Source organism: Fundulus heteroclitus, unplaced genomic scaffold, assembly GCF_011125445.2.
Source record: "Fundulus heteroclitus isolate FHET01 unplaced genomic scaffold, MU-UCD_Fhet_4.1 scaffold_51, whole genome shotgun sequence".
In the NCBI taxonomy this organism is placed as follows: domain Eukaryota; kingdom Metazoa; phylum Chordata; class Actinopteri; order Cyprinodontiformes; family Fundulidae; genus Fundulus; species Fundulus heteroclitus.
Window position 1 is genome coordinate 2,657,458 of NW_023396934.1, and position 18,871 is coordinate 2,676,328.

Sequence of the window (18,871 nt, forward strand, 5' to 3'; positions counted from 1 at the left end):
TCACTAAAGCAGTAAACAAGAGGTTTGTTCCACTGGCTAATATCAATTAGTTTTGCCGACAAGCAAACAGGTTTTTTTTTTATTATTATTATTTCACATTATACAAATTTTTTAAATTGATCAACCTTTGACTTTAAAAAGCAAGGGTGCCTCTGGGAATCTTTGCTGGGCGTGGCCAGATGTGGGCCACTAACAATTTTGGGGAAGCACGCCATAAACAAACCCCTAACAGAACAATTTTGTTTTGGTCCGTTAACATGGGAGAAATTGTAATGTATAGCTTTAAAGTTAATAGTAATTATCTTTATCCTTTTTCTCTTTTAAACAACCCAAGAGTAGGTAATTTGTTTTCTAGTACCTATACACCAAAAATAGGTTGATTAGGTTGTCAGAACATGCCTTTCAGTTCCAATTTGCTCGAATGAAGACATTACGAGTAAAAATATATAAAAAGTGAAATAGAAATATGTTTTGTCAATACGTATTATTTACATAAGAGGAAGACACGGTAGGATTGGGCTTAATTAGTATGGTATTGATCTGGATAGTCTGAATGTTGTGTTCATCACTGAGCTGAAGGATCCTGGTGTGTGTTCCCTGGTGGTCGAGGTACCGCAGGATGAGGTGTATTCCCAGGTTGGTCCGTGGACGTCTGCCGACCGGTTTGCCCAGTAAGCTAACAGCAGGGGGCCAGTGATCGCCTTCAGATGCTTCAACAGCAGTCGCTCAAAGGATTTCATGACCACAGGCGTCAGGGCCAGGGCTGTAATCATTTAACCCCATGATGGTGTGTTTCTTTTGGACCAGGATGAAGGCGGATCATACAAACCACAAGGGAACCTCACACAGCTCCAGAGACGTGTTGATGGTCTGATGAGGTCTAGGGAATTTTAAAAGGGTGTCCCCCGCCGCCACTGTTTAATTTGATAAATCTAATTAGAAACCGAGAAGTAGTCCTGTTTCCAGTTAGCCATAAACCGCGTAGGGGCCCAACAACTGCACACCACCCTGAACACACCAAGCTCACTGTGAAACACGGTGGTGGCAGCAACATGATGCGGGGTTGCTTTTCTTCCACAGGAACAGAGAAGCTTGTGAGAGTTGATGGAAAGGATGGAACTAAATACGGGACAATCAGTTTTTATATATATCTTGCAGCTATTTGTTGTCACTTGTGGATTTCTATTTCTGACGCATTGAGCTGAATAGTATCATTGTGTTAGATAGCAGCTGTGCAATGACAATAAAGGCTTTACCGTTCAGTTCAAATTGGTCTCTTTTGTGTCCCATTAATTTCTCACCAAAGAGACGGTAAAACCGATCCAGGAAAAAGAGGAAAATAAATATTCACTACGACTAGATATTTTTAGGGGAACTGTTAGAAAACGTAATTTGTTTTAAATAAATCTTTAGCTAATCCTATTTATTGAACATCCCTTTGTCTTCTAACTTTAAAGGAACTAGCATGTTAACTCTGATGGTCATTTTGCTAATGAAAAAGGAACAGATTTTCTTTTAATTGCCACTTTACTTACTATTGTTTGTCAAACAAGAGAGCGAACACGTTGGGGCCCATTCTTCTGGAGTTTGACTGGCAGTTTCCTCTGCATCTCATTAAACTAAACATGAAAGTCAATTAAAAGTGTATTCATAGCTGCAGCGGCTCCTTTCCCATGAGCCTTGTCTTTCAGCCTTATATCTGAGTGTGTGTGTGTGTGTGTGTGTGTGTGTGTGTGTGTGCAGGCAAGCTGACACCACAATCTCAGTCATTATGGTGTGTTTGGGTTATGCCGGCGCACTCACACGCCACATGAGGGTGTCTGCGAGCGATGCGGGGACGCACTGTGTTATCTCCCGCTGATGTCTGAGGGCGGGGGCCGCTGTGAGGAGAGGGCAGGGTCGGGGGGTGGGGGTGGGGGGGTCCGTTTCTTCCCATAGAGCTCAAGACTGGTTCATCAGCCGTTTAAAAGGGAAACCCTGCTTCTGCTTCATTAAGTCACATAAAATCGTTTTTTCATGTGATTTTTCTTTTCAGTCTAGAAATTGATTTTCTTACCGCTGACGTAGTTTAAAGTCGTTTTTCCAATAATGTGCCCTGCCTTCAACTTCTGAGGCGGAGCGCATTAATAATTATCCAATAACTACCGGGCTGTGGCTCATAAAGAGGCTAATGTTTAAAGCCGCTTGTTATCTCTGCCAGGCGGAGGAAATGAGTTTCACTGTGGAGGATATCAGTAAAAAAAGATAATCTGGAAAATATGATAGTTTTTTTTTTTTTTTTTTATTTCAACGAAGCGCCGTCTTTTTCAACAAAGCAGACAAGAGAAAATACTGGTGAGAAATAAGTTGATCTTTTAATCGTCCCCCCCCCCACTGGCTTCCCTGTAGGGGGAAATACATAAGGCATCCATCCAAAGACAGATAAACACAAAACAATCTCTCTATGAATCCAAAATAAAAACCGGAGAGGCAGAATGGTCAATATTGGCTCTGGATGTTTGTATTACAATCCGTATTTAAGTTTTCTGTTGCTAATCTCAATAAAATTGACACTTTTACATTGTCACAATTATTACAATTCAATAAAACTAAAAAGACATAATCTTGGTCGGTTGTACTTGTATAGCGCTTCAACTAGTCCGACCATCCCGAAGCGCTTTACACCACAATCACCCATTCACCCATTCACCCACACATTCACACCCTGACGGTGGTGAGCTGTTAGGAGCCACAGCTGCCCTGGAGCAGACTGACAGAGGCGAGGCTGCCATACATCGGCACCACGGGGCCCTCTGACCACCGGCAGAAGCGTCTTGCCCAAGGACACAACGACTGAGACGGTCGGAGCAGTAGATCAAACCGGCAACCCACCGACTGCAGGACGAACTCCCTAACTCCAGCGCCACTGTCGCCCCCAAGACAAGTTTAAAACAGAAACATGAGTAAGGGGTAAAAAGTCAGAACTTTCTGCAGAGGGTCCAAATCTAAACTAGGATTAGCCTGGAACCTGTTCCCCTCGCTGTGCACTGTGCAAACCTGGGAAACAACCCGAAGCATCCTTAACCAATCAGCTTCTTTTAGAAACATCCTGGTGTGCATGAGATCCTCTTTAAATCTGATCCGTCGACAGATTTCAAGGTGAAAACAATTAAAAAAAAAATCCTATTTTATTGTGCGAACAGTGAAGAGGTCTGTGAGCAAACTACCAGCTCACACCACTTCAAATAATTCATAAACCATAAATAGTTCAGCAGGGAAGCCCAGTGATGCACGGTGCCTTAAAAAAACTGTCATACACCACTGACCGTTGTGCATTTTGTCTCATTACAACCACAGACTTCACTGCATTTTATTGGGGTTTTATGTGACAGACAAACACCAAGTAGAGCATCATTTTATCATAAGGAAAAGGATTACTGGTTTTAAAATATATTCACAAAATGAATAATAATAATAATAATCTGACAAGTATGTAATGCATCTGTATTCAACCCTCTTCATTTATACTCACACATTAAATCCAGTGCAACAAACAGCCTTCAGAGTTCAAACTTTCAGTAAATAGAGTCCAGATGTGCGTCATTTACTCTCAGTATAAATCCAGCTGTTCTCTGATGGCTTCAGAACGCTGTTATAGAAGATCAGAGAACAAACAGCATCATGAAGACCAAGGAACGCAGCAGAAAGGTCAGGGAGAGAGTTGTAGAAACGTTTAATGCAGGATAGATTATGAAGTAAAATCCATCATGACAAAATGGAAAGAGTTTGGCTCGACTGCAAACCTACCAAAACACGGCCATCCATCTAAACTCACGAGGAGAATGTTAATCAGATAAGCAGCATAAAGGCCATTGGTCATTCTGGAAGAGCTGCAGAGATCCACAGCTAAGGTGAGAGAGTCTGTCAACAGAACAACTATAATTTACTCTGCGATGTTGGGCTTACTGGAAGATTGGCAACAAGAAAGTGGTTAAAAGAAAACCACAAGAAGTCCTATTAAAAGTTTGCTATAGGCGGCGGAGGTTCACCCTCTAGCAGGAAACCAAACCTAAACAAACAGTGAGAGATACGCTGGAATGGTTTAGATCATATTCATGTGTTAGTGTGGCCTAGTCAAAGTCCAGACCTAAGTCAAATCAATGCAGAAGAAGTATGAGCACTAAAATTTTACTCTCTTGCTGCGCAAAGCTCATTGGGGCTGAATAGAAAACCTCTTCGCCTTTTATTTCTACACTTTTCCTTCCACTTCACAGTAGCGGACCACTTTGTGTTGGCCAAACTTAAAGGGAAATCACAGCAAAACGCACTGAAGTTTGCGGTTGTGATGCAACAAAATGGGAAAAAGTTTAAAGGCGTATGAGTGGATTTGCAAGGCACTGTATACCTGAGCGTGCCGTAGCAGCAACACATGTGACCAAAGGAGCGCGTCCCCCCGTACCGATCACGATCCTGCTGAACCAGGATCACGTCCCAGTTCAACGGCGGACATAGAAAGCTGGAAGAATGACCTCTTACAGTCCTAAAAGCAAATTCCTCCCCATCCTCGGGCTGCTGGAGAGCGCGGGAGGAGACGCTGCTACTTGTCCTGTCCGCCCTTATTCAGCTTTAATTTCTCCTGAAACTCGGCGTGTTTCTGCCGCAGCAGTTCTGTCTGCTTCTTGAAACCGTTGACCCTGGAAAAAGACCACACGGCAGATCGAGCTTCCAGCTCAAATACACTCGTGAATCTGAGGGAAGAAGGTGCCGTACTCACCTGGCTCTCTCTTTGGCTTCGTTATAGATTTCCGTGATGACTCGGTCTTTCTCGTCCATGAAGTTGCTGTGAACTTCTTCCAGTTTCCTGAAAAAGTCGAAAGAAACAACCGCTGACTACTGCATGTTTGCTTGGACCCCCCTCTGAGTTTATGAGTTTGTTCAGCTGTTATAACAGCTGCTCAGATTCACAAAGAAGTGAATCCCAGCAAACACAAGGGGCACGGAGTCATTGTGTGGGGACAAATACGAGGAAATGAGTCGGGAGGTTGTGTTAGAAACACATGGCACACAGGCATGCAGGAAAACACCCCACTTTCCCTTGCAAGTGCAAAACAAAAAGTTTTCATATAGTTTCTGAATAAAAGGCCTCTTTAAGAGCCCTGAGTAGATGAGCCTATGGTATGGAGGTACCTAAAGAAGACCATGTGCGCTCCAACGCTGAGCATCATGGTGATGACACAGTAGATCACCAGCTTGTAGTTCCTCTTCCTCTTCTCCTTCCTCTGCTCCGCTGTCGCCTCTGGAGACTGGGCGTGTTGAAACTGCTCCCAGTAACGAACATCATCATTAGCGGCAGCGCTGGGAGGAAGAGCGGGGACAAACAGAAATTGTGACTTGGTGACGATCGGCAGTGGCGCAAGCAAGCAGGCTGAGCAGAGGCGATCGGAGGGGAGTGATTAGTCCCGGAGGTGCTGAAATGAACTTTCTGTTTTCTCCCAAATACGACGACATCCGATCCTTTCATCATCTGCATAAGGTTTATGTTCAGGTTTTGTTTTTAATGTCGGAGCGGGGGGGGGGAAGAACAGATGCTTCACTGTCGGCTTTAAACGAAGCACTACGTTTGTGCTAGATCACTGTTGTGGCTTTTTAGGTCAGGCGTACCTTCTATATTTGCTCACAAAGCTCAGGGGAACCCACAAGAACCAACTACACAGAGTCTCGCTTCATCCTTTGTTTAGCCACCTAACTCTCAGACGAGTCGCCTAATCTGGAGAGATGCAGACAGTAATAACTACACTTACTGGGTAACAATGTGTTACGAGACTTAAAATTAATTCAGCTTATGTTGCAGTAGCATAATTACACCCTAGGAATCTTTTAAGGAATTTAGAAGCTGAATATGTGAGGAAATATATTTATTTTAAACCACTGTTTTAAATAGGAAAGCACTTATTCTGCTACGATAAAAGCTTTACAGAAAGACGGATCTTTGACTGTTCAACTTTACACAATCTCTCTACAGGCTGCGACGGCTCATAATGACAAGAGATGGGAATTTATTTAATCAACTATAGATATCAGTAATAAATAAACACGTTTTTTTTTATTATTTGAATAGTTACTTTTGCTCTTCGAACTATTTTCCCACAGTATGTTTAACGAGACCATCAATAAATGTCAGTATATCTGCATTATGATTGGATTATTATTGTGAGCCGTTCAGCTGTGCTGCTTAGTGCCACCGGTGTTCAACAGAAGCCTTTCTGATAATCAGTCCATGTTTTGCTCTAAAGGGGCTCTGGCTCCTGATTTTCTAAAATACTTTATACCATCACTTTTATCCTAATTGCAAAAAAACACACACAAAAAAAATACCAGGATCTAAATTGATATTAGCCCCTCCCTAGAGATTATTAGGGAGGGGCTAATTATTAATTAGAATCTCCAATTAAAAACGGCTGAAATTAAGAAATCAAGGTAGAAGTAATTAAAATGCTTTTGTTAGATTTGTTGGAGGGATTTTTTTTTTTTTATACTTGATTTGTTGTTCAAAAGCTTTTAACAGCTGAATAAGTAACAGACAATAATACAAATGATGGCAATTGAAAAACAAAAACAGAGAACAAACTGGGGTATAAAAGAGTTATCAAATGTACAATAAAATGTAAAAACTCTATATGCAATAAGAATTAACAGGGACGAGCGCCACAAAATTGCCTTTTATCAAATATCATCCCTTAACATGGGGTAGGTGGTCCATTTCTCCCAGAGGGCATCACCCTTCTGTTTATAAAGCCTTAGTAAAAAGGTCAAGCGCTCCATGGACTGAATGCTTTTCACTATGGTAAGCCACTGGTTTATATTTGGGGGGTCTGTGGTAAGCCATCGCCCCTGTAAATTAAAAATTTAAGAAGATATTTATCTGCTTTAGACAGGTTTGGATCCAAATTATGTAAATGATACATCCATGTTGGAGGGATTGTTGATATCATTTAAAATCAACAACAGATGGGGTTTGATTTTAGGCTTTTTAAACATCTTCACCAGCCGGTAAATGTATGGGACAGTACATTTACACCGATCTGTCATGCAGCAGAGTTTCTGCGTTCTCACCTTCTGTGCACGGTGTAACTTGAGGTTGATCTGAAGGCCTGGTCCCCTTGGTACGGACGCTGGAGCCTGAGGTCGTACTCCTTCCTGCTCAGCTCTTTGCTCAGCACTCTGTAGGCTTCGTTCAGCTCCACAAACTGGCTGTGCAGCGCCGGGTTGGACAGGTCGCTGTCCGGGTGCAGCTGCAGGACGAGCGAGCCAGAGTCAGCGGGATGTGGCGCTAGATCGTCACACGTGCATGCTCAATTTAAAATCCCGACTGGAATTTGTTTGACTTCTAGAGTGAAGATGCCTAAACCTCTAAATTACAACAGAAGCGCATCATAAAAACAAATGTTTACCCTTGATTGCTCAAGAGACTCCTACACTCAGGAAGCCAACAGCACGGCTTAACTTGGAAAACGCCGCCCTCTGGTGGCTGATTGAAAGCAGAGTTTTGTTAGCAAAGTACCTTTTTGGATTTATCAAAAAAAGCGTTCTTTATTTCGTCCACGGAGGCGTCCGATTTGACTCCCAGTAGGTCATAGTAGCTGACGGCTTTTCTGCGATGATAAAGACAATAAAATAAATTAGTCCTGGATACAACCTGAGCACACACACACAGTATACGTGCACCTACCTCTGTGCATGGCTGTGGGACAGCATCCGCAGTCCACTCCTGCAGCACCAAATGCAACTTTGGCATAGTCGCAGCTTAGCTTCCAGCTGCATGACGAAAAATGTTCAACTCTGACCTGTAGTGAGGACAGACGAAAAAAAAATCTGATATATAAAATGTACTTATATCTGGATTAATCAAGTCAGAAATCTCTAAAGACAGAAGGATTTAAGTTGAGTCTTCTTATATCTTGCTTATATATTGTTTTTTTTTTTTTGTATAGATAAACGGCTTTCTCTCTTGATGGATGCTGTTTATCAAGGAGCACAGATTTATCACAGGGTGTAAACCTCATGCTTTATAATCTCTTGGTTTACAGGTTTTCACTGTCCACATGCAGATTGTTGCATTGGCATGTTTTCATTTCTAAATCAGCGGTTTGCTTACTACGTACCAGAGTATCTAACTTCCCAGATGTATCGGAAACAAAGCAACTACAGCCTCCACTCGCAGGCTTTTATGAGCGTTCCTTCAGTCTGTTCTGACTAGAACTTGGGGAAAACGCCTTTCTTTCTTTCTTTCTTTCTCTTTCTTCCTTCCTTCCTTCAACAGGACCTTGTGTGCAGCTTGATCCAACAGGTGGGTTTTAAACATATTCTAATGACAGTGGCGACCGCACCCTTCCATGGCTGCTCCTGTTCTTAATGTTTTATTGCTACTGTCTTTTACTTTATTTTCAGTTTGTTGATCACATGCAGTGTAATGACCATCTTGTAACATGTTGTCCTTTTTTACATTTAAGGGTTGACATGAGAAGCTCAAAGATATTTGAAAACAGAATAATAAGAAAGAAACACCAAAACCTTGCAGCACATCAACTTGTTTACACTGTGTGGAGAATTTTTTTTTTTTTAATCAAAGTTAGAGTGGAGAGAAAAAAAATTAACAGTCTTGTTTGTTTAATTTGAAAGGTTTGTGGCCAAAAAGCATCCTATATCATAAACACAGATGAAGATCTCGATGAAGCAAGTGGACTTGCTTGCAAATCCGAGAAGGTGGAGGTTGGAGTAAACTCTGGATTTATTGAGATGCATCAAGTAAAATTTAAAAAATGTTATCTGGACAAAGATTCTATACTTGTTTAAATCACACATGTACAATAGAAACCAACTTGATAATTATTGACTTCATAAAGACATAACTAATGTGGAAAGGTCAAGTCCAGACAGAACGAGAACACCCCATAATTAAACAGGAACAACTCTCAGTGGTTGTTTTCTGTAAAATTTTCAATTTCCCACATATGGCCCAGTTTTAGGCATGTTCCCTGCCCACCTGAATCAAACTGCTAAACAGCCTCACTGGCATGCAGTCAGGCTCTGCATAGCTCTGCTAACGAGCTCGTATTGCTCTGGTATCTTGAAGCAGAGACACAAGTTGCAGGACAGTTTGAGACCACTTGTTCACAGCATTGCTTCAATTCCTGGAGGTTTGAAGAAAATTGTTTCTGCACAGCTCTTTTAAGGTCCTACGCCAGCCCTCCAATCAGGATGAGGTCTGGACTTGGGAGTGGCCAATTGGAACGCATTGATTCCCTTCTTGTTCAGCCGCTCTTTTGTACATCACTTTGCAAACCAAACATGGCAAACAAAATGGACAAATCTATAGGAATATTGTTTAAAATAAAAAATGTGTTAACTGTAAAAGGCTTGCATGCTATATTCTCCTCTTTGGTTATGCCGTATGTTCAGAAGTACAGTATGGAGAAATGCAAATAAAACAAATATTCATATATTGGTTAGGTTACAAAAACGAGCTATTAGGCTCATCACTAAAGCTGCATATCGTGAACCAACAAATACATTTTCCTTGAAACCAATTCTTTAAAATTTTAAACATACTGTACATAGAAAAATAATGGCAATAATGTATAAAGCAACGAACAAAAGCCTTCCTTCTGGAATACACAAATGATTTAAGTTAAGAGAGAGTAAATATAATTTAAGAGGTCCGCTAACTTTTGAATATGCTAAAGAGAAAAGTAACATAAAATCTAGATGTGTTTCAGTTATTGGTGTGAAATTAGGGAACGAATTAAACTAAGTGCCTCTTTGGTGAAGTTTAAAAGAGCTTTAAAATGTAAAATTATAAAAGCTTATCCTGCTATGTAAATGTATATATCTATTTATGTATGTATGTACTTGTATGCAGAGTGTATAAGTATACGTGCGTATGTATGCACATTTATGCAGATTTATTCACATGTAAATACATATTTACATGTGTATAATGTACATGTATATACAGTATGTATATGGATAATAGTTGTATTCTATGTTTTGATTCTGTTGTTCATATACTGCTGAGGTTTATAGAATTGTGTTTCATCTTGTTTCCTTTTTTTTTTTGTAATGTTATAACACATCACTCCCCCTAAGCCACATCCACCGGCTCATTCTGGGGGATCCCAAAGCGTTCCCAGGCCAGATGGGATATATTGTCCCTCCAACAGGTTGTGGGTTTTCCCAGTGGGAAAGGCCCAGAAAACCTCTTAACTGAGGGGCCCAGGGGCCAACAAAACATGCTAGGTCAGCCTTTCTACACAGTTGTGTCACTCCTGGGAAGATTAGAGTCTGTTTTAAATGTTTTACACTTTTGATTAATCCTCAACATCATAGACTGATGAACCTTAGATAGTTTTGAAAATGTCTTACAAGTTTTTTCCAGATTAAATGGCCTCAACATCACCGATGTGTTAATACACACGTATAGGCTCCTGACCAGCAAACAGCCAAACTCCATCTTTATAGGGGTGATCAAACTAAGTGATGATGGATTAATCATGTGCATTTAACTTTCTTTACTAAACAATGACAGGATGGGGTCTGTTGTGTGTTTTTGTACAGTTAAAACTGGTGTGCTTTCTTTTTTCCAATGACTATCTCTGTATCTATGGGCTTTAATGGCAGTGCATTTAACTGATTTCCAGTGAGGGAGACCTGTGCTTACCTTTCACTGTGTTTCCATTGAAGCTGTTGAGGTGGGCAGCTGTAACACATCGGTAGCAGCTGACTGCAGACAACAACACAACCAGTTGAACAAAACAGCCAGAGAAAGGCACAACCTGCCAGCCCAGCCACTGTTTCAGGAGTGCCAACGACACCGCTACGTTTACCTCAGACATTATTTGAAATTATGACAGACGTCAATACGAATATAAACTGAGTTCACGGGAAGAACACTTAGTTCTGTTGCTATGGCTAACCGGGTTAGCTTTAAGAGTCTAGCGACGCTGCTGTTAGCGAGAAACAAAGTCAAACCTAGTTACCATTACTCTGTTAGATGCGAAATGTATGTAGTTAAAAAACATATATAAGCAGAAGGTAAAGGAGAAAAAGGTGACATACCAGAGGGGCTCAGTTTCGTAACGCTGCAGTTTTCCGAAACGTCAAGTTGCTAGCATAACGCGGAACCGGAAACGAGACTCGTTTTCAAAATAAAGCTCAGTTTACCTGCGATAAAGACCGACCCGTGTTTAGCTATCATGGCTGTTTACACAATAGAATAATACAATTAGATTATAAAATAAAATAAAAACAAAAACAAACAAAAAAAATATTTGCTGTCACTACCACGACGATTTTCGTTTACAAAGTCCAAAACAATTTACTAATAATTTGCCTCTCAACTGAGGGGCCCAGGGACCAACAAAACATGCTAGTTCAGCCTTTCTACACAGTTGTGCCACTCCTGGGAAGATTAGAGTGTGTTTTAAATGTTTTACACTTCTGATTAATCCTCAACACCATAGACTGATGAACCTTAGATAGTTTTGAAAATGTCTTACAAGCTTTTGCTGTCACTACCACGACGATTTTCTTTTACAAAGTCCAAAACAATTTACTAATATTTTGCTAATAACCGAGGACAGTTCTGACGTCCCCCCAACGTCATAATTTTATGTTAGATGTGGTGGGATCGAAGGTACAACGCTGTAAATATATAACTGTGTTCTTAGGTATTAACGTATTGTTTCACATTGTCTTTAATTTGCTGTGAGGTGACAACTCTCCTTTTCATCTAAGACTTTTTGTCCATAACGTTAAATAAGAGATTTTTAGTTAATTGTTTTAATTCAGATTTATTTGACTACCTTGTTTTGCTGCAGTTCATTTATTGCTAATATAGTTATTTTGCTTTTTTAATTTCATATTTTGTACAGCACTATGATCAGCTGGTGTCTTTCAAAACATGCCACAGAACAACAACAACATGCCACTATTCACATTAGAGAACATATATCAAATAAACTACATTATTAGCATTTTTAGAGCGATAATTTGATTTTTATGCCCTTTTTGTTAAATGTGTGTTTATTTGCAAAATGACAAGAAATCGTGTGTTGATTGTGGGTAACTTGACTAAAAACAAAGCAAGAACATGCCCCCAATTTTTTCCGGGATGGGTAACTTTGTAAAAAAAAAAAAAAAAAAAAAAAAAAATATATATATATATATATATATATATATATATATATATATATATATATATATATATATATATATATATATATATATATATATATATATACATGATTTTAATTATATCCCAGCAATTACATATATTTAATTCAACAAAAAAAAGCAACATACTTGGAGAAAAAATATACATTTCGAATCATACTAATTAAGGAAACTTGAACTGCAGTTCTAAAATTCATCCACTTGGTGGCAGTAATGAACATATATTTGACATCTGACTCAGATATGGGGAAGGAGGAAGAAACGACCAGAGCAGCGCTTTGAAAGGCAGTTCAGTCCGGATGAAGAGCGCAGGTTACGGTCCAAGCAGGTGAGAGGCTGTTATTAAAACAACTTCTACGTTTAACAGATTTATGTTTTTCAGGCTTTATTTATTAAATAACAATACTTGATGATATTTCGTTTCATTATGAATGTTATTCGTACTGCTAAGGATAACTCTTGCTTTAACCCAAACAGTACAGGAAACAGGAAAACGATCTGAAAACTATAAAATACTTCTTTAAACCATCTCTAAAAGGAGTCTCTCAGCATAAGACTGTAAGACTTTTGTTTCGGGAAGTGTAATGGTTTTAAAAAGAGCGGAATCATCATTGAATCTCACCTTATAGCTCTGCGGGTTAAAGGGCAACATGACGTGTTTCTGTAGAAGTGATCTATGATTGTACGACCATCAGCAAAAGCTTTTAGTAGTCAAACATCTACTATATATTTAGACTTACAACGACCTATGTCTATAGTACGTTAAAATGAAATAATGTTAAATGCTTTTAATGCAAAAAGTCGAAGTTTACAGTGTTGATGCTTTTGAAATAAAGTCCTGGGCCAAAACCTGACGGATGGTGAGGCATTCATGTCTGGTGAGTTTCTGGAGTTAATAATAATAATAATAATAATAATAATAATACATTTAATTTATACTGCACTTTCTATCAAAAGAAAGTTGATCAATTTGATGGTTTTTCTTATTTCTGACTCAATGGGGTTAGGATCTGTATAGTTTCCTGCCTAAAGATTCCAGAATGTCAACATCATGATTTTTAAAGGATTTATTTGGGTTTTACAATTTTACCTTGTGCTGATCTTGCTGGAAATGATACAGATCATCACTGAATTGTGTCTGGATCATTGGAAAAGTTGTTGTTCAAGCTGTTTTATTTTATGGCAGTGGTCCTGTGCGTGTGAATTAACCCCACACACGGCTTCATGAAACTGTACTCCCTTTTTTTCCTCTCTCGACAAATCGTTTTTCAGATATTTGAAAAACTAAAAGGAGGATTCATTGATGTAAATAACTGCGCCAGTCTTCTGCAGCCCAGCCTTACAACCTCCAGTAGAATCTTTAATCTCCCCTAATGCTTTTCTCAGGAGTCTTTCTTGTTTTTCTTGTCATGAGGCCATTATCAGCAAGTCTTTGCCTCCCCATGCATAAAGATAAAGATGCGCTCTAATTCTCACGCTGCCAATACTGAGCAAACTCTGCACTGGTGGTACGTTTGTCCTGTTGTTTGCTGGATACTTTCTGACACCCTGAAGCCGTCTTCACTGCATATCCCATCTCAGAGGTTCTTGATGATCTTGGAAACTCTTTCAGCTGCAGGAAGAATGCCATTACATCTAAAGCACAGACATGGGGAAACCATTGCTAATGCAAAAATACAAGCATTTTGAACACATCTCTCCCTCTTTTATTGCATTAGATTGTTAAATGAAGGGGATACAGAGAGTCAAGAGAGCGTGTCATATGGACAAATGTTAAGAATTTATAGGAACAGCGAATAAGTAGCGCTCATCTAAAAGGAACAGGAGTTTCAGAGCAATAATGAGAATTATTCCAGCTTCAGATTTGTGTTTGTTCTTGGTGTCTCTGTTTGTTTATGAGGAGTGGAAAAACCCTGAAACTATTCTCCCTGACCTACTTAAAACGACGTACACTTGTTTCTTTCAGGTCTGCTTGTCACCTGGCTACGTAACGTTATGTCATATGGTACTCACCCGCTTTCAGAGGGCCACGCCAGGATCAGGGAGCGGAGTGAGGACTCCAGTGATCAGCCACAGTAAAACAAGATGGACCCTGAAGTGTCCATTCTGCTGCACTGTGCACAGTGGAGGGGGCTGCTGGAGGACCGAGTACATGTGGAGCTTTCTGACAGGTACTCGGATCTCCTCTGATTTATAAAAAGTCACGTTTTATTTTATTTTTTTTACTTTGTTCTTCTGAGCAAATGGGTCCTGGTCAGAAGTTTTTCTTTGCACTTCAGCTGCTTTTTTTTCACTCAATTTAGCTTTGTCACTGCAGACACAAGTCGTTCCGTTTTCTTTAGCTGGACCTGTGAAAACCAAAAAAAAGCTTCAGAGGAAGCCTGAGGAACTGTTGAATAAAGTTTTAAGAGATGACCTTACAGTCTGACTTCTTCCTCCTGCAGATTCAACAGGCAGACCGATCCTCTTCTTGAGCGGCACATAAACGAGGTCTGGACAGAACGGCTTTCCAAGGAGCCGTGGCTTTTCAACGGGGCCAAATTCAGGCTACATTCCTTCGACCTGGCCTCTCCGGAACGTCCCCGCCGCTTTCGGTCTGACTGTGCAGGCCGGCAGGGTGAGCGGGACTGTGTGCCCGCGATCAACGGATGTACAGCTCAGACCGCAGGCGACTCCCTCCTCACCCTGAGGCTGGGCCTCACCTGCTACAAGGACTACCTGGGAACAAACTGGTCGCGTCAGGTGGCGGAGCTCCGTCGGCGTGGACAGGAGGAGTTCGGCGACCCTCTGGCCCTGCTGGCTCAGCCGCTCGGTGTGGGCGGCGTGTTGTGCACACGGGACGGTCAGGTGGTGTTCATCAGGCGGAGCCAGAAGGTGGCAGAGGCAGGGGGAATGCTGGACATTCCCGGCGGGCACCCAGAGCCAAAGGTGACGCTTGATGAGTAGAGTTGTTGGGGTCTGGGGTTGTTTCTTGACGTGTGTGCTGCCGTCTGCAGGCGGTGTGTGAGCGTCTGGGCGAGGCGGCGGACGAGGAGCACATCGGTGTGGTCACAATGCAGCAGAGACCGGACGCCGTCATCTCAGAGCTGTTCTCCTCCATCTGCGCGGAGATCAGGGACGAGGTGGGTTTCCCTCACTGCTGACTTAGTAAATGAACACAGATTAAAAGCCAGGCCACATAAAGGTCAGTGGAGGTGATCTGAACATCAGCGTTGGATTCGGTCGCGTGGATCTCAGAGGGAGCGTGTGAATGCAGCTCCTACTATGAAAACAAAACAGAATCTTTTTTTCTTAAATAGGAGCCTGAATGGAAATACTTTTTTCACAGCAGAAGTTGTGCTACACATTTTTATAACCAACTGACGTTTCAAGTGTGTTTTAAGAATAAATCAAAATTACTGCATTTCCTGTTTGTTTTTTTAATATGGATCAGCTTTTTTTTTTAATGATTAGTTTATGGTGGTGTGACAGAAGCAGGCATCCTACACATATTTATGTAAAATTTCCAGACTTCTTGGGGTTTCAGGGTCTTTTCAAATGATTTTTTAAAATAGAAATACAAACATTCACAATTGCTTTATGGCAGATATTCCGTCAGTGATCTGACCTCAACGATGGAGCCTGGTAAAATCACAAAGTGGATGGATGAAGGGAAAGGTGATTAGACCAAGGAACAGAGGAATGAATGGACTAAAGGAAGGGGGATGGAAAGATAGACAACCAAAGAGACGGACAGGAGCAAAAAGAAGGATTGATGGAAGATAGAATGAATTCTGTACACTTTTCTATAATTATCCAGACCTGAAAAACTTGTCAGTCAGATTGCAGCCTTTTCCAGTCAGCTCAGGAGACCTGTGATACTCACACGGAACATGGATGGACTCGGTAGGGTCTTCTGCTGAATCTCCCTAATGTTCGGTCCAATATGACGGGTCCTCCACCGGTTTGGAGGTGCCACGGACTGCAGAAAGGTTATTTTGGTTTATTAAGGTGCTGGCTGGGGAAGGGTTGTAGCAGCGTATCCATGAAGTGAGCCCAAAGTTCATGCATGGAGAGCCATAGACAGAATTGGTGTTATAAATGTCGGTTGTCCTTTTGAAAGACTTCATTCAGAGTGAAATGTTTGAGTCACAATGTGTGGGTTTGTTCTCAGTCGCATCACTTCAACTTTAGCTCCATTAACATGTCTGTTGCTCTTCTGTGCGTGAACGATTGTCTTTAAGTTAGATTTAACAGTAGTTTATTAATCCAGGGTTCGATCAGACAATTGAGACAATATCTTATTAATCTTATGAATTTGCCTGCAGGTAAACGTCCCTTTGAGCAGCCTTGGAGCGCCTGTCCTGATGGGCGTCGCTCTGAACAACACCAGCGCTGGCCGGCCGAGCGCCGAGTTCTACATCAGGTAATGTCTACTGTCCTTTATCCTGGTAATAAGGTCTCCTTCAGATTAAAATCTCAATTAAAGATAAGCAAACATTAGAAGCTTGAAGAACATGGAAAAACGCATCGAAACGGATGATTTTAAGTCCTTTTTATAAGTGGATATTTTTTTAATAAGCCTTTTATCTTAGTTCTGTTGACTCTGGGAGCAGAAACTAGAAGAACGCCATCAGAACGCAGGTTATACTGAGTGTAAATTATGGACACACATGTTCAGTAAATTAAAATATACGTTTCGATGAGGCTCGTTTGTTAGATTAAAACCTTCAAGCAGGTTTTACACAGTAAACCCACATTCCTGTGTTAAAATACGTATTTCTTTATTTGTCCGATGTAATATTCTAATCCTCAATATCATGTTTACATTTAATGTAAGCAGAAAATCTTCATAATTAACAAAAATAAAGAATTGAAAAGTTACTGAAATTAATTAACTTTTCAGTAATCTAATTTGTTGAATATAACTATAATCACAAAGGAGAGAAGGTAACATAAGAAAATGATACAGTTTTTTGTTCTTGAGACAAACTGCAGCCCTGGTTTCCTTATCAACCATGAAACGCTACTTGGAAACTTACAGCAATATGTTACCATAAACAACCTGTATTTTCTTACAAAGCCTATGCATTTTATAAGTCTACCAGGATTCTTTTTTTTTTTTTTTTTGATTTTCATCTGAAGTACTTGACATAGTGTAAGCTTGTTATAGTTGCTACCATTAGAGAAATAGCCTCCTGTTTTAAACACCCATCATGGGAAAGAGTATCCGGTCTTACTCTTTAGTGGAAGAATCTTCTGAATCCTTATGTTGCTGCGACTAAACGTGCGACACTTGGTTTAAAAGGGTCATAATTTTCTCATTACCGTCCGTTTAGCATGGACAGGATTCAGCATTTGAGTTTGCTTGGACTTTCAAACTGTTTTTAAAAGTGAAAAACACACAATAAAACACAATAACCGCCTAAAACTGAGAAGATCTGGAGAACTTACTCACTGCATGTGGAAGTTTTGTCAATTTTACAGCTAAAATAAATCCAGATAAAACTTCATTTTTTTTCTGTGATGTGAGAAAACTGCTGCTGCCTGAAACCGTAACATGAAGGCGCTTTCTATCTCTGTGTCCTCAGCTGCTCCCTGTCCTCTGATGAAGTCAGAAGGTTGTACTGGAAAGGAGGAGCAGAGGCCAACGAGTCCACGGACGTCGTCTTCCTCTCCAGAACGGTCAGTTCAGTTTGAAGCCCCCCGCTTCAGCGCGAAGGGGGGGGGGGGGGTGCATTAGAAGGAGCGGATTGCAGAAGCGGTTTCTATCTGGTTTCTCGTCTGTTGCAGGAGGTGTTGCAGCTGAACAGAAGCAGCCCTCTGTGGTCGGAGATGTGTCCCTCAGCTAAAGGAGCCATGCTGCTTTATCAGATGGTGAAACCAGAAGGAGAGCCGAGCAAAGAGTCAACCGGTTAGATTTATTCCCCTCAAGCACTCAGAGAGCAGGAGTGGTGTTAAAACTCTGCAGATTACTGTAATCTCCTTTATCTTCTGTCATTTGTAAAACAAGACTGTTTAAAATATTAAAATATTTTCCAGAAAAATCTCTTAAAAATATGATGTCTTTGAAAAACAGCACCGACCATCTTTGATAGTCCAAAACGGCAACATTTATCAGTTTAAAAATCCACCGACACTCACAGCGCTGTGCAAAAGTTTTAAACCACTCCTCGTTTCTTTCGACTTTGATTCCAAAGAGCCACATTTCTTGTAACCTTTTACAGGGATCTCCATCAACTTTTCTTTGTATGCAGCAGCTTGTTTTTGTTGCATTGAACAAGTGCGGAACAAAAGAAGTGACAACCTAAAAACTAACAACTATCTACCAAATAAAAACTGAATCTGAAGTCTTTCAGAGGCTGGAGGAAAAGCTGGCGAAGGCTCTGAGGGACCCAGCATGCTTCAGTAGATCACATCACAACTATCTCTGAGAACGCTAAAATACTGTTTTGTCTCTTGGTTTCAACTGAGAAAATGGAAACAAATTATGCCAAAAGCTGGAGCTCTAAATTAGCTTTTTTGCTCATCGGTCAGTAAGAGGCAGATACTGGTTCCTTCCATAAATCTAAGGTTTCTTTTTATAAAAAAATAAAAAAATAAACGTAGTAAATATCCCAGAAAAAGCTCAGAAATTCAGAGAATAATATTCAGTATTTTTTTGGAACATATTTGCATTTTC

General features: G+C 40.6%; 2 protein-coding genes across 2 annotated transcripts; one reads left to right on the forward strand and one right to left on the reverse strand.

Annotated features, from left to right (window-relative positions):
- Positions 1-3,153: 3,153 nt before the first annotated feature.
- Positions 3,154-11,172, reverse strand: dnajc4 (DnaJ (Hsp40) homolog, subfamily C, member 4). The gene is made up of 8 exons (XM_036132457.1): positions 11,095-11,172; positions 10,697-10,759; positions 7,709-7,823; positions 7,541-7,631; positions 7,093-7,271; positions 5,167-5,334; positions 4,754-4,840; positions 3,154-4,673 (listed from the first exon to the last, which is right to left on the reverse strand). The coding sequence occupies exons 3-8, from the start codon at positions 7,798-7,800 to the stop codon at positions 4,577-4,579; spliced, it is 714 nt and encodes a 237-aa protein (XP_035988350.1). The 5' UTR covers positions 7,801-7,823; positions 10,697-10,759; positions 11,095-11,172; the 3' UTR covers positions 3,154-4,576.
- Positions 11,173-14,161: 2,989 nt separating this feature from the next.
- On the forward strand, positions 14,162-18,815 carry nudt22 (nudix (nucleoside diphosphate linked moiety X)-type motif 22). The gene is made up of 6 exons (XM_012856044.3): positions 14,162-14,381; positions 14,655-15,138; positions 15,207-15,332; positions 16,518-16,615; positions 17,781-17,874; positions 17,983-18,815. The coding sequence occupies exons 1-6, from the start codon at positions 14,296-14,298 to the stop codon at positions 18,106-18,108; spliced, it is 1,014 nt and encodes a 337-aa protein (XP_012711498.2). The 5' UTR covers positions 14,162-14,295; the 3' UTR covers positions 18,109-18,815.
- The last annotated feature ends 56 nt before the right edge of the window (positions 18,816-18,871 follow it).

Excerpts from the sequence above, each read along its gene's own strand:
- dnajc4 (XM_036132457.1), bottom strand. The coding sequence starts at position 7,800 with ATGCAGCTGGAAGCTAAGCTGCGACTATGCCAAAGTTGCATTTGGTGC. Across the intron at positions 7,272-7,540 it reads TTTTTGATAAATCCAAAAAG|CTGCACCCGGACAGCGACCT; the intron begins GTACTTTGCTAA and ends CTCGTCCTGCAG. Across the intron at positions 4,841-5,166 it reads GCGCACATGGTCTTCTTTAG|GAAACTGGAAGAAGTTCACA; the intron begins GTACCTCCATAC and ends CGACTTTTTCAG.
- nudt22 (XM_012856044.3), top strand. The coding sequence starts at position 14,296 with ATGGACCCTGAAGTGTCCATTCTGCTGCACTGTGCACAGTGGAGGGGG. Across the intron at positions 15,333-16,517 it reads GCGCGGAGATCAGGGACGAG|GTAAACGTCCCTTTGAGCAG; the intron begins GTGGGTTTCCCT and ends ATTTGCCTGCAG. Across the intron at positions 16,616-17,780 it reads AGCGCCGAGTTCTACATCAG|CTGCTCCCTGTCCTCTGATG; the intron begins GTAATGTCTACT and ends CTGTGTCCTCAG.